The following is a 14,999-nucleotide window of genomic DNA, read 5'->3' on the forward strand; positions in this document are numbered from 1 at the left end:
TTCTCATGCACTGAAGAGTCCCTATGATCACGTGACATCCACCTCTTGCAGGGATTAAGGACAATAGGCAAGTCAGTCTTTGATATTTTCTTCTCTGGGCTGGCTGGAGCCAATCTATTAAATATTTTGGAGGTCAGGACTAGGAAAACGCACCGTGATCAAGGTTTTTCAGACTCTCTTGTTAAGTTCTTTCTGTTGGCAGCTTCATCCTTTCTTTATCGCCCAAGGACAGCAAGTCCTGCCTGCTACCCACCATGTGGCTTCCCTCTGACACAAGCTTAATTCAATGATTTAATTTTTCCCTAAAAGGCACAAAGGACCAGTTGCCCAGAGTAAACACAAAGCCTCATGGTGCTAACTGCTGTCTCCCCTGGGGGGAAAAATGCCTTGGATTGGACCTGACACAAAAGAATCTGGATCAGACAGCCGTCATTCTGTATTATTTTTTCTCTGGATATATTTTGTCTGCAGCAAGCAGAGGCATCTAAAACAATTTTATTGCCCCAGGAATACATTTTATGTTCAGGATGTTCTCTTCAAAAATAGCTATTTTAGTTCCTAAATCATTGACTGTCTCACTAATGATTTTGTTTTTAAGTCTTGAAAGAACGGAAGTCTCTGGAAACTGTCACTCTTATTTCTTTTTTCTTTTTCTTTTTCCTGACTCCAGCAATTAAAAGTGTAGCTCTGAAGATAAAATAGTTCATGGCGGCTCAAGGAAATGGGGGGAAGACAGAGAGCCCTGGTCCCACATCTACTTCCTCACTGAGGAGGGACACTAGTGGGGCTGGCCTGGAAGAGACAGAGGACAGAGCAGCCTCTCTGAGCTCTATCTGGACAATTAAATAATTCTGTCTTTCTTTCTTCCTCTTTGAATCTGTGCCTATAGCCATCGTTATGTATTTTTTTAGAATTCAGAGGTGTTGATTAGATAATGTTAAATGAAATCAATGCATTTGAATCAGTTATTGCACTGATAAACTGGGTAAGTAACCCACAGTTACGCAGAAACACAAGTTGACAGATCAGAAAGTAATTATCTCAAAGGTGCGATCTGCTAATTGCTTTAAAGCAGAATCTCCTTGTTTCTATCACAGCTTTGATTTTCCTGAGAAAAATCCTATGTGGACCCCTAATATATCAAAAGGAAACAAAACAGATCAAGAGAAACCAACAAACAAAATCCAAAATTACTGTAGGTGGGGTGACATCTGGCTGTGGGACCTTAGAAAAGCTGTTTGACTTCTGAAAACCCAAATTTTTTTATATATCTGGATGAGGATAGAATTAAGAGAATTTTGTGAATTGTTACTATAAAGATATTTTGGTGTCAATGGAAGATTCTTGGAGACAAAATCCTTGAGGATTAAAGAAGACTGTTCTTTAATATCCATTTCAGTTACCATAAAAATACAAATACTTGAAGTCAGAAGAGCCTTCTCAATGTCCCTTAAATCCTGTAATGTTTGGAGCTTTTGGACTTACTGATTTCAAAGGCTTGCTCTGGTGTTTAGATGTGACAGAGAATTTCTTTTTTGCATGGGGTAGAAGATGAGCAAGGCATCTCCTCCCTCCCCCTGCATGGGCAGAGATCAAGCTCCTCCCTGTGGAGATGGGAAGGAGTGGTTTCTGAACAGATGAGGAACATCGCTATTTCTACCCTCAGGAGAGCAATACGGCGCTGAGAGGCCCTGAAGTGTGAGCCTGGGCCATGGAGGCCTCTGTCCTGAGCCCCACGTCCTGGGAGAAACGGCGGGCCTGGCTCCGTCAGAGCCGAAACTGGCAGACCCAGGTCCTGGAAGAGGAAGCAGCAGCCGCCCTGCAGGATGTCCCAGATCCTGAGCCTTCCAGCCTGGATGATGTTTTCCAGGAAGGTAAGAGGCAGTTAGACATCACACAGACTCCCACATAGTCTGGTGTGACACAGGCCCACAGACAGGGGGCATGGCCCCTTTGTTTAGACTAGGACCTCAGAGAGGCTCCTTTCAACAGATCTAAATGAGTTTAAGGGAAAGGGCAAAAAGAAATACAAGATATAAATTATGCAAGAAAGAGGCAGTCGTAAGATTAGAAAGGGGCACATTCTGCATCATCCTGAGAGGTTTCTGTGGGAAGCAGAGGTTAGGGGTAGTCTGTGAATGAAGGCTTTGGGAGGTTTTGACTTTGTCTATGTAACAGACTATGCTCAAGCTGTGCCTGGACTCTGGCTGCAACTCTGTCACTAACAAGCTGTGTGACCTTTGAGAAGTCACTTACCTGAGACGTGCTGGTCCAGTTGAAACAGTAGTTTCTTTCCTACCTGCCTCAGAGCTTCTTGGAGGTTCAGATGAGACCACACAGAGGAAACAAAACTTCTGATATAAATAAACCTATTCTTGCTTATTTGGTAGGAAATAAAAAGCACATCTTTTGAAAAAGAAGCCATCCCTGTTCCCTGACTTCTTGGGCATTTCCCAGGTCCCAGGGGTGAAGGGATAACAGAACCAGAGAGAGAAGACATAATCACTACCTTCATATAAGGGTATCCTCTTTTCCCTTTGTGGGGAAAAAAATGAATCGTGATATGGCTTAAATGAGGATAAACCTGTGGAATGGGTTGAGTTGCAGGGAAGAGGTCTGGTTCCCTTCAGGCCTCACAATGATGTGATGTGTGACTTTTCTAGGGAATCCAATCCATAAGATTGAAGACTGGCTGCAGGACTGCGGGTGAGTGCTAGACAAACTATGGCACAGGATGTGGTTGGGGGTCTGCTATGTTAATGGGCATGCTCCTCAGGAACATGAGAGGCCAAAGGGTTTGAACCAGACCTGAGGTGATGAGGTTGACAGTGATTGACAGGGTGTTGAAAGGATTTGGCGTCAGCTGCTAATCCAGGATGGGAAGCAAATGTAACCCTGGAGTGAGGCTGAAGGCTTGGGAATTAGGTGGATGTGAACTAAAGAATAGGCAGAAATGGGTATCTATGGGACATGGCGGGGCTGAGTTCCAGACTCCCACTCCACTACTTCCCCGTTCAGACTGGAGTCCCACACTGTGTGACCAAACAGGAGTTAGAAAGAGGATCATTCTTGCCGAGGAGCAGTGCACCATTGTTCTGTCTCTGCTGCAGATCAGGAGGAGGGCTCAGGGTCACCACTGTCATTCAAAGCAGTGAAGAGTTCAGGCCTTTCAAAGCAAAGTATGCCATCTCTTTGCTCAGAAACATTGGAATAGGAAACCCACACTCCTTCAGCCTCTATCGTCTTAGGTTCAGTCTACCCAGACACAAAGCTGAAGCTAGTGACCTACTTAAGCCTGATCGCTTTTGTGAGAATGAATTCTCAGAATGTATTAGCTCCTGCACATCCTTATTCTCTCTCCAGGAAGGCAGGAATGTCTCAAGCTTTATGTAGACTTTAATCTAAATTCATCTATTAATGACATCAATAACCCACTCTTTATTCAGTAAGAAACAAATAGCACCAAATAATCCAAGGTTGACTAAAAATAGTCACATGCTTTTTCTCATAATCTGATTCCACACACAACTATTTGTTTATGAATTGGACCTACAGGAAGAACAGTACCTTGGCTCCTCTAATTCACAGATGAAATGATGCTAAGGGACCTTTCAACACAAGAATGAGAAGAGGGAAACAGCTATGGGTCTAGTCCCTAGTCATTGAGAACTCTGCCCTAGAAGGCAATGTAAGGAGGATTTATTTTGTGCTTGTTTTTATAGTTTATAAAATGTGTTGTCCTTGTTATTCTAATTTTACTCACAGTTCATTGACTTCAAAGCCAACTAGTCATCCTCAACATAATGGAAGATAAAGGATGATGATAATAGGAATGTTTTGCAGGTTACTGGGTTTTAAAGTGCTGTACAGGTGTGAACAGGAGAAACCCTTGGCTCAGCTACTGTCTTTATCTCATTAACTACTCTTGAGTCTTATCAATTTACGTGTGCATTTGGTGAATGTCCAATTGTCTGACAAGGTGCCACATATTTTCAAATATGCTCCTTAATTTCAAATATACTACATTCTAGTTGAAATGAATAAATTCACGGAAATACAAAATTGTAAGCTCAAGAAATATGTTCTACAAAATTGTAAGCTCAAGAAAATCTATGTTCTACAAAGATAAACTCTCATCTAAAACTTAAAAAAAGATGGTCTGGTGAGTGAAAAGCCTCCAAGAGTCGAGCCCAATTCTTGTGCTACTACCTGTGTAGCAAATAAGTGAAATTCCGTGGTAGATTCCTTCCCTATAAAGTATAACACTTGAATAATGAAGTGTCAAATAATAAAGTGTGATGTTTAAATGAGATGATATATAGGTACATGCTTTGTACTCTAGAATGGCGTACAAATGGTCTGATTTAAAAGGAGTTTTATACCTACTTGTAATTTCATAAAATCTATCTATTGGCCTACTGATCTATCTATCTTTCTATCTACCTCTATTAGGAAAAAGTATGATCAGAAATAATATACACCAACTATTGGAAAGTGATTACCACTAGAAAGGGAAAGAGTAGATACAATGATAATCAATGAGACTTTAGTTAAACTTTTAATGTTTTATTATTTATTTAAGATTCTGTTATTGATTATTTAACATTATATTTCTTCCTGAAGCTAATATATGGCATATGGTTCAAATGTGAAAGCCAGGTGGTGAGCACAGGGGTACCTGTCATAGTTCTTTTCTATATTTTGAAAAACTTTCAATATTTAAACTCAAAAAGGCCATAAATCTATTGACATGCTCACATTTGTCTCTGGAAAGGGATTTGTTAGATTTAGAAAACATTTCCAATTTTCTGATTTTCTAATTCTCTTTAGTACGTATGTAATAGAGTCATGCACCTCTTATTGACACTTTAGTCAGTGACAAACTGCATGTACAACAGTAGTCCCCTAAGATTCTATCACCAAGTGACATCATAGCTGATCTGGGTTGTGTAAGTACACTCTATGACGTTTGCACACTGATGATATCATCTAATGGCATGTTTCTCAGAACAAGGATATGCATGATTGCACTTTTTAGTTGTAATGGGAAAATTAAAGAAATTAAAGGATAATAATGATGAGAATGATTGATGATGGTGAGAGAACACTTGGCCTTTGGTAAGCAGATAGGAAGAAGACAGGAAAAGCACACTCTAAGCATGACATTCTGAGGTGCCGCGGTCTTCAATTCTTAGGCAGCCACGGCCACAGATGCACCAGGTACATACATTCACTGTTTATCTGTCCACTAGGTTGCCCTGGAGGCACTTTGCAAATTTGATTCCAAGACCCAAAGTTTCCATTTTCTTTCCATTTTCAATACCAAATATCCTCTGGTAGCAAGAAGGCTTTCTTTTCTCCAAGTTCTCTAAGAAAATCCACCACCTTCTTGGACAATTTAGTGTCAGTCTCTCAGTGCAACTGAAATCTAGTGGCACTCCTTTCTGCTACAGGATTGGAACATGCACATCTTTACAAATCATGGCTCTCCTGTTTTCTTTCTCCCCTTACACTGTCAAGGAATTTTCTGGGACAAAAAAATCTTGCTCATGAATCATCAGGAGTAAGAGTTCAGAGCCCAGAAATCATCATGAGGGCTTCGACTTAAATCTCTGCAGGCAGACATCTATGTAAACTGCTGAAAGGAGCTCAAAATAGCCACATGCTTCTTCTCACAATCCGATTCCACACACAACTATTTGTTTATGAATTGGATCTACAGGAAGAACAGTACCTTAGCTCCTCTAATTCACAGTTGAAATGATGCTAAGGGACCTTTCAACACAAGAATGAGAAGAGGGGAGCAGCTATGGATCTAGTCCCCAGTCATTGATTTTCTTGTCTACACAATGACTTATGAATGTGTGGGACCTGGGTGTAGGCCATGAAGTTTCAAATCATCATGCTCAGTAAGAAGGCATCAATAGATCCAGCTCATGTTCATACTCTGTGTTAGATTCCCCCCACCACACACACAGGAAAGCTCACTGCCCCAAGCTGGTCCCCCAAAAGAGAATACAAAATGACTGCAACTAGAGAAGGGCATGACTAGAGAACTGTAGGATGAGCACCCAATAAAGACTGTGTCTACTAAATAGCAAATTTTATTGAAGTATACATATCATCAGTTTTTGTTTGTTTGTGTTTTGTTTTGCTTTGCTTTTGGGCCTACTGAGGATTGAACTCAGGAGTGCTTTATTACTGAGCTACATCCCCAGTCCTGTTTTGTGTGTGTGTGTGTGTGTGTGTGTGTGTGTTTTAAGACCGGGTCTTGCAATCCTCCTGCCTCCATCTCCAAAGTCACTGGGATTACAGTTGTGCACCACTGCACCCAGCACATGTGTGATTTCAATACAAATTATATTGAAGTATAATATACTTTATGGAAAATCAGTGAGCATTAAGTATAGAGCTCAGTGAATTTTCACAAAAGGAACGCAACCCAGAAACCTGAAGAAGACCATTACCAGCACTCCAAAAACCCCTTTCTGCCTCCCTCTATTTACTACCCCGCCTACCAGGGTAATCAATATCTTGATTTATAATATTATAGACAAGTTTTAGAATTTTTAAACTTTATGTAACAGAATCGTGCAATATATACTATTTTATCTGTTTATTTGTTTAGCATTATATTTGTGATGTTTATCCATGCATTTACATGTAGCAGTAGATCATTCTTTTTTATCCTTCAGTAGTATTAAATTACATAATTATCATTATAAGTTTTTCCATTTTACACTAAGTAGAGATTCTGGGGTTTCCTTTTTGGATTATTAATGACTAGAGTGTGTGTGTGTGTGTGTGTGTGTGTGTGTGTGTGAGAGAGAGAGAGAGAGAGAGAGAGAGAGAGAGAGAGAGAGAGAAAATATGCACCATCATTTCCATTGGGTACAACCTAGAAGTGGGATAGTAGTCTGTTTTAATTGTAGTTCTGGTAATAGTATGCCTTAGGAATTTCATCTCTAATCCTAAAATCCAAAATGCTTCAAAATCTGAAATGTTTTGAGGGCTGACATGAAACCATTAGTGGAAAATTCCACATCTGACCTTATGGGATAGGTCACAGTCAAAATGCAGTACACTAAAAATATCACATAAAATTCCCTTCAGGCTATGTGTACAGAGTGTATATAAAACATAAATGAGTTTCATGCTTAGAATTAGGCCCCATCCCCCAAGATATCTCATTATGTATATGCAAATATTCTAAAATTTTAAAAACCCAAATTCTGATCTCAAGCATTTTGGATAAAAGATTCTCAACCTATAACGTATAGCAATAACACAAGCATAAAATGCAATATAAATCTAATATTCTAGTATTAGATGACTATATTAGTTATCATAGCATTTTAGCACTCATAGTAAATATTAATGTTTATGAATTTTTAAAATATTTTAATATATATACACGTTTGTAATATTACATTACAACACATTTTTGTGTAATTATGTGAAAGGACAAAAGTATATATTTGTACTTCTAGTTGTATTATTAGAGTTACTTGTTCTTAATTAGCTTAAGCTTCAATACCTTTCAGTATTGAAGGTACAAGCAAAAGTTGTCTAGATATGTAATGATTTATCTTGTAAAATGTAAGTGCCACTTGATCTACGGATTTGATTAATTAATCCCATTGCTGTTGTTAAACATCCTGTCAAGTAATACTCCAAGAGCCTGAGAGGTATCTGAATTGCTGGAGATGGATAAAAGGGGAGGCTTGTTTAGGGCCAGCTCCAGACTTTTTCCCTGCTAACTCATCATTCGAACCTTTTTCCTCTTTAGCCGCCACTTGAGATTACATTCAAAGCATCGTGCACAACTGCTGTTTTAAAAACTTTCAGGAAAGCAAACTCTACAAATCTCACTACATACCGGTGCCTGAAGTGGACTTAGCTCATGATAAAATCTAGAGATCCGAGGCCCTTACACAGTGTTTGAGAACACTCTAGCAACAAGAGGCCAAGTCTGGAACCAGATGTGCTAGTCCCAGTTCAAAGCTTTTTCACAGATTACTTCAATCACCTGTTTTGAAAGAGAGCAAATTCCTTCCTTGTTTATAAAACCGAGTTGTTTCTTACCACCACTTATGCTGATTTCCGTTTGTTCTTCTGGTAGAGATGGTAAATGTTTGATAAGACCATATCTCAAAATCTTAAAAATAACCAGGGTGCAGTTCTGCTGTTTCCTGAAAGACATGATACTCAGCAAGATGGTGGTTCCAAGAAAAAGGAGGTGTGGGTAGATAAGGTGATTTCCTAAAATCTTTAAGGAAAAAAAATGATGTTTGTGATTTGGAAAATATGGCACCAAAACCCCTCTTCTATAAATGCATGTAGTTTTTCTTCTTTATTCCCTATTTTATATTTTACCTAAAGACTGAAGAATCATTCCAAACCTGGCCTTAAACAATGTCGCCAGGACAATGGCAGTACCATCAAAATATAGTGCATTCCAATCCCAGCTCCTCATTGACACTTCTATAAATTTGTCCATCAAGTAACCACCGTCTTAGCTTTCTCCAAAAGAAAAGCAAATTAAGTACTGCTGACTCCCGTTGGAAAATAATATGAATATGTGAGAAATCATTCAGGAAAAGTCCAATAAAAACTGTAGTGATTTCAACGTGTAAGATGATTTTTGGATTTTAGAGACTCTGAAGAGGGGCTTTGTGAAGAAGCAGGACAATCCATCTACAATGGTAAGTATGGACTCTGTTCTGCTCTTCTACCTGAAGAGCAATACAGCTGTTGGGGGCGGGGTATACACACATAACAATGCTTGCATATCTCTAAAGTGTCTGCAAAACACCTTTTCGTTGTTACAAGGCAGTCCAGAAGGCCCAAAAGAAAGTGCCAGCTCGGAGCCCACAAGCTCACCAATACTCAAAAATTATCTTCTGTTAGTGGTGCTCAGCCAAGGACCACTGCTATGGGGAAAGCGCTTTATAAAACGTGTGCATTTATATATGTGTGTGTCTGTGTGTGAGGGTGTACACCCTCATGTGTTTTCCGTTTGGCAAGGGACTGTGTGATATAAAACACGGGTTAGTATATGTGAGTGTATGTGTGATTCTGAATCAAAACATGAGTGAAATTCCCCAGGGTAGCTCTGGAAACATGTGGATGCCTAATGTCATATGTGGTTGTGCAAATCTAAGGATTGTGTAGATGTTCAAATATGCAATTGTGTCTTTGTGTGTGTGTGTGTGTATGTGTGTGCGTGTGTGTGTTCCAGACTAATTTTACGTGACCCTCACCTGATTATTTGACAGAGTGCTACAGCCATGGGGCCAGCTTTGAGGATGACTTGACCCTTGGAGCAGAGGGTAAGTGACACAGCTCTCTGAGGTTGAGACAAGGGAAGAAGCTACACATTGGATGAATTAAGGAAAGTATGGAAGGGGGAAACTTGAGAAAGAAGCAGGCTCTCCCTGGGGTTCTTTCTGTAGAGAAAGAATGGTCTCATTATTCTCATGCAAAAACAGAAAGCGGGAATGCTCAGAAACGCTTCCTCACCAGCCTATCATGACTCCTAAAGGTCTCTCCCTGGAGCTTGGCTTTGGCTCCTAGGAAGATAACATAAAAATCAATGTAATATTTGTTGCCCAGACATCTTCAAGACTGTTTTCTCTATAGAAAGCCCGGAGAAGACTGAGTCCTGGGTTTAAGAGAGATTGTTCTGCAGGAAGAAGGGACTTGAGTACAGCAGGAAGGCCCAACCATCTACCATTTCTCCTGGACCTATAGAGAGTCTTGTGGTGGGTCAGGAACAGGAGCCTTGAGAGCAGAATGACTGTCCACCTCAGGATGGGGGTTGGGGGGTTCTTACCTAGACATCAGTCATGGGTTAAAAGTTCAGAGGTCAGGTGTCTTCTGCCTTACCTGTCCCCCTTCTAAACTATGCTAAATCATCTTAAGACCCACTAAGAGCGGAATTCTTGTGGTCCAGCTAGCCTGTAGCACTGGTGTAGGGGAATAGAAGGGCTGTTTTAAGTTCAGAGGAGCAACTCCAGTGATTTTCATTTTCCCTTTAACATGTTCTTTGTCTTTCTGTTCCTGTCCAGCCACACTGCTGGCCGCCAATGGAAAACTCTTCCCCAGGTAAGTATTAGGGTCAGTCAGGGTAAATGATGTCTCCTTTAGGAGACGGAAAACTAGAGTAAGACCAGAATCAAAGAAATTAAAAACCGATTCATAATAGAGACTGAAATTTTCTAAGCAGCAGTGAGGACATAGACTGAGTTTCTTCCACAAATAGTTCAAAGGCATCCAGCAGAGGGTGGATATACCCAGTGGGGGATGCTTGGTGCCAGGGTGCAGGCTGGCAATGAGGTTTGTATGACATCAGCTTTGATCTCTGCAGGAGTTTTCTCCACACACCCAGGCCTGGACAGCTACTTGATCTTGGCTGTAGTTTGGCATCCAGCAGCATGACTGGTGGGACCAACAAGACTAGTTCAAGGTAAATACTAAGTTCAGTAGGACTGGGCGGGTGAGGAAGATAAGAGGCAGAGGAGAATGGACCTAAGAGCTATTTCCCTTTTTTTCTGGGCTGTCTCACTGGAGCTTTTATGAACACTTGAAAAATATGACCATTTTTGCTTTACGAACAGTGGGGGATGCAGGGAACTGGATCCTATATATAAAATACAGGTATCTTCTCCCACCGAACATTCTACTCCAGGAGGTGTAGTGATGTTACGTCACAGTGCTGAGACTCACAGTAAGTACTCAATAAACAGTGTATTGATCCATCAACTAATTTGTTGATTGAATGAAGCAATAAAATATCAGTTAATGCTGGTCATTCAATCACTATAGAATTTAAAAAACCGAAGGAGACAGACTGACTCTGAGGGGCTCAACAATTCTATAGGGTGGACAAAACATACGCACAGATCTTAAACAAGAGAAAAGTGATGAGAATATTGAAAATTGGAGTCAAATTTTTAATTCGAGACCTGGTTCTGAGACTTAAACTTTGTCACATGACTATGTTTAGAGATTCATCCTCCCTGAGCTGTATAGCTTGAGCTATACCCAGTTCAACTCAATGAGAATGTCAGGAAAGAGGATTCAGGTATCTGCATTATTTTTTTAAAGGCCCACATGCAGCCTTGGCTGTGAATTACTCTCCAGTCATATGTCTGCAACTCACAGATAGGGACACTCAGGACCATGGAGATAAAATGAGCACTTAGCTGGCGAGCACAGAGTAGATTCGGGATTCTAACTCTTCAGCTATTAATTAAGCAAGACCATCCCTATTTGGATCAAAAAACCCAGCATCATTTCTGAAAAGAGTGATGATGTTTATCTAAAAACCTCTAATAATCTATAACTACCCCATCCCCATTGCCTGAAATGCATTTATTGACCACTGGTGTCACCAGTAGGACTCAGATTTGAATGTAGGTACAGGTTGGTGCCGGAGAGAAAGAAAGAGTGAGTGAGCACTTGATCTTCTGTGACCCAGGGCTTCTCTCCTGAAAATAGTGCTAGTAAGAGGTATATTTTCCATAATCAGGATTTGAATGTACCTACTGATTTGTTTTTGCCTTCAGAGTGAGAATAAAAGCAGGCCTATGTTTCTTAAGCACTCATCGTTTAACTGTTCCACATACAACTACTAGGGCAAGTTGAGTGGCAAGTTGCAAAGCAAAAGCCAGATATGTCACAGCATATCTAATTAATAATGCATAAGTAGTTCATAATGCAACCACATAATTTCTTTGCATCTACACTGCTTTTCATTTTTCAAAATGTTTTCTTATTTATTTAAATTTTTTCATCTGTAATAAGTTGCTCACAGTACTGTGCTGAGATTTTATTCAGTTTTAGAACCAGATTGCAATTCCCATGTTTCAGACAGAGAATTTAGGTTCTAAGAAGTGAAAGCTTTTCTCAAAGTCACAGAGGAAGGTGGAGAAATGGCCAGAAAGAAATGTCTCCTGATACTTTTATTAGATATCCTGGATTTTCCTAGGTCTCAAAGTTGTTTCCTGTTTATCCAAACTCCCTCATTTCAGCATCTCAGAGATTCTGGACCAGGTGCAAGAAGATGCAGAAGATGTCCTCTTTAGTCTGGGCTTTGGCCAAGAGGACCACAAAGACACTTCTCGGATCCCTGCAAGATTTTTCACCAACCCCTCTCAGGCCAAGGGCATCGATTTCCAGCTCTTCCTGAAGGCTCAGGTGCGGAGGATTGAAATGGAGGACCCCTGCCTCATGTTAGCCAGTGAGTGTTACCATGGATGCGTGTTCCACTTCTCTGCCAGCCTCGGTTGTTCACAAAGGGGCCTAATGGCCCCAAATCCTACACTCTCTTGGTTAGATTCACTTGACCCTTTGTCTCTTCCATTTCCCCTTATGTTGTTTGGGAAGATGGATAACTTTGATGTTTGCTTCTTTCTCTTGAAGAAATAGTCTTCAAGAGATCTCAGACCACTATTGCTTCCTTTAGACCTTCTCTCGTTCAGCTGAATCAAATCAGTACAATGTCTTTAAATCTTAACCCATTTTCTATTTCCTATTTGGGATATCCTCTGAGTATGGAGACTCAAGAAAGTCCAGAAAAGGTACCCTGAGTATACAAAATCTAAAGGGGAAAAACACTAGTGGGGAAATTGGTAGCTTTCTTTGAAGTTTGAGCTTTAGGAAGCCTTTTGAAGGGAGATATTTAAGAAAGAATTTGCTGATGTGCTCCTGAATCACCATCTTTAACCCTTTACCCAGGCAGGTTCAAGCAGGTGCAAACCCTGGCTGTCACTGCTGATGCCTTCTTCTGTCTCTACTCCTACGTGTCTAAGACACCTGTCCAAAAATTCACACCATCCCATATGTTCTGGAATTGCAACCCAACGGATGTGCCATCCATCAGGATTCTGGCCCCAGAGTCTGAGCCCCACTCACCCAGAGAACGCCTCCGGAAAGCTATCTCCAAAATGTGCCTGTACACAGGTTCCCGGGATCGGTTGTCTCCACCCCGCAACACCCCCAAAAGAAACAGTTTGGACCAAGTAGTGTGGGAAGTAATGGACAGAGTGAGAGAAGAGAAGCTGGTTCTCCAGAAAGGCCCTGGGTTTGAGGAAGGTCCACAGGAAGAGACTGCCGGCCCTACAAGGGATTCACAGCTTCCTGCTTCCTCTTCATGTGTCTTCTACCCTAAAGAGGAAACACAGCAACGGATGTCCACAGTTATGGCCCCATCACAAGATCTGGATTCTAACCCCGAGACACCCTGTTGCATATATTCTCTAACCAGAGCGAATCCACAATGGAGCACAAACTCTGCACAGGTAAGGAGAGAGCTGTGGGGTCTACAGGCTACCAATAAGGAAGCTCATTCAGCCACGAATGAGATAGTCTGGAAAAGAAAGAGCAAAGCAAGAAAGAGCCTATTTCAAAAGAGTTCCTTGGATAAGAAGGTTAAGTCATTGGACTTGTCAATCATCCAGCAAAAATGGAGGCAGAACCAAAACAGACCAGAACTGCACCGATCTCTAACCCAGCAGCCTCAACACACTTTGTACTTAGAGAAGGTAAGTGGGTTGGAGGTGAAAGAGAGAATGGCAGAGAAAATCTGTGGATTCTTACCCAGAAGATGAGGGAGTTCTTCTGGGAAAGAAGGATAGAAGATCCAGGGTTTCTATCCTCCCTAGATGTGTCACTTCTTGAATTAAATTCAGAAACTTTTGAGAATGGATTAATATACAGGGAGAAAGAGAAACAGGCCTTGTTTCTTAAGAGCATTCAGATTTCAAAGCTGCTTTTGTTATTCTTATCTGATCTGATCCCCGTTGAAGATTCTCATGAAACACACCTGCCTTTATCATTTGCTGGGATCCTCATGAAAGTGCAAAAGGAAGTTAGGCATGCGCAAAGCTAGAAACTATTAACTAAAATATGTTCTCTCCTACCATAAGAAATGTGTAACCATTAAGACCTAAAAGTCCAGTTTCTAAGTCTAGAAGTTTTATACTAAGGACTTCTGTGCTAGGAGAGGATAGTATGAGCGTCCCCCTAGCCTCTGATCTGTCCCCTCCCCTGCCTATATCTGGATATGTCTGTCCTATGTATAAGAAGCTTTGCACACCCATGTGCATGTATATCCAAATGCCACAATCCCTTAACCACTCAGACCTGGGATTGCACACACTAGCAAATAAGTCTCCTCTGAGATAATAGACACCAGGCAAAACCAATGCAGTTTCCTGGAGCCAGCTCAGGGCCACATGACTAGCAGGTGGGTACATCATCTAAGTCTACCAACACTTCACCCTGTGGACCCTCTAAAACTGAGCAGTCCTCTTACCTGGGTCTACAGGTATTACTGCCATTGATTATTTGTATTCTTTAGAAAAAAAATCTCTCAAATCCTTGCCACAGAGAGAGAGGCTGTGTTTATTTGCAATATCATTTCCATGTTTGTCACCTCTCATCAAATGTAGAGCTATACTCCTCTCCTATCTCCTATCCAAGATTCCTATCCAAGTCTCCCAAACACTCAACCTCTTTCCCCCACAGGTAGGTGCCACCCTGCACCTTTTCTTGCCCCTGTGTCCCATTGGCTCTGACCGTATTCTGCTGGGATCTTGGTTACAGGTTCAAAGCAACAGTGAGGAAGAGGAGGAGGAGAGCCACTGGCCCAGCAGACCCAGACACTCTGACCTCTACCAGACTTTCCCTGGCAAAAACTCAAGAAGTAAGTGAGCTTGTCTCTCCAGCAATGGTTCTCAAATTTGGCTACACATTTTAATCACCTGGGGAGATTTTTTTTTTTTTAATATCCATGATGGAAAGGCCCCACGTCCTACAGTTCTCATTTCATTGGTATGGTGTGGAAACCATGACTGACTTGTTTTTAAGCTCCCCAGAGGAGGCTGGAAAATACTTTTCTAGATCAGTAGCACTCAGACTTTATCAGACATCAGAGTCACCTGGACGGCTTGTTAAAATTAAAATACAAATGGCTGGTCCCCAACTCGCTGAGT

General features: G+C 41.1%; 1 protein-coding gene across 2 annotated transcripts in view; it reads left to right on the forward strand.

The window, feature by feature from the left end:
- The window catches only part of Tespa1 (thymocyte expressed, positive selection associated 1), a 39,673-nt gene that overhangs the window by 8,839 nt on the left and 15,835 nt on the right, over nucleotides 1–14,999 (forward strand). Inside the window, exons 3-11 of one of the 2 annotated variants that reach the window (XM_027949738.3) lie at nucleotides 1,667–1,874; nucleotides 2,664–2,706; nucleotides 8,656–8,705; nucleotides 9,279–9,332; nucleotides 10,071–10,107; nucleotides 10,370–10,468; nucleotides 12,036–12,244; nucleotides 12,742–13,547; nucleotides 14,611–14,710. In XM_027949738.3, the coding sequence (XP_027805539.2) occupies nucleotides 1,712–1,874; nucleotides 2,664–2,706; nucleotides 8,656–8,705; nucleotides 9,279–9,332; nucleotides 10,071–10,107; nucleotides 10,370–10,468; nucleotides 12,036–12,244; nucleotides 12,742–13,547; nucleotides 14,611–14,710 (1,561 nt within the window). In that variant the 5' untranslated portion in view covers nucleotides 1,667–1,711. The remainder of the gene's footprint in view (nucleotides 1–1,666; nucleotides 1,875–2,663; nucleotides 2,707–8,655; nucleotides 8,706–9,278; nucleotides 9,333–10,070; nucleotides 10,108–10,369; nucleotides 10,469–12,035; nucleotides 12,245–12,741; nucleotides 13,548–14,610; nucleotides 14,711–14,999) is intronic. The other variant, XM_071609790.1, reaches the window with a different exon arrangement.

This window comes from Marmota flaviventris, chromosome 3 (genome assembly GCF_047511675.1).
Source record: "Marmota flaviventris isolate mMarFla1 chromosome 3, mMarFla1.hap1, whole genome shotgun sequence".
In the NCBI taxonomy this organism is placed as follows: Eukaryota; Metazoa; Chordata; class Mammalia; order Rodentia; family Sciuridae; genus Marmota; species Marmota flaviventris.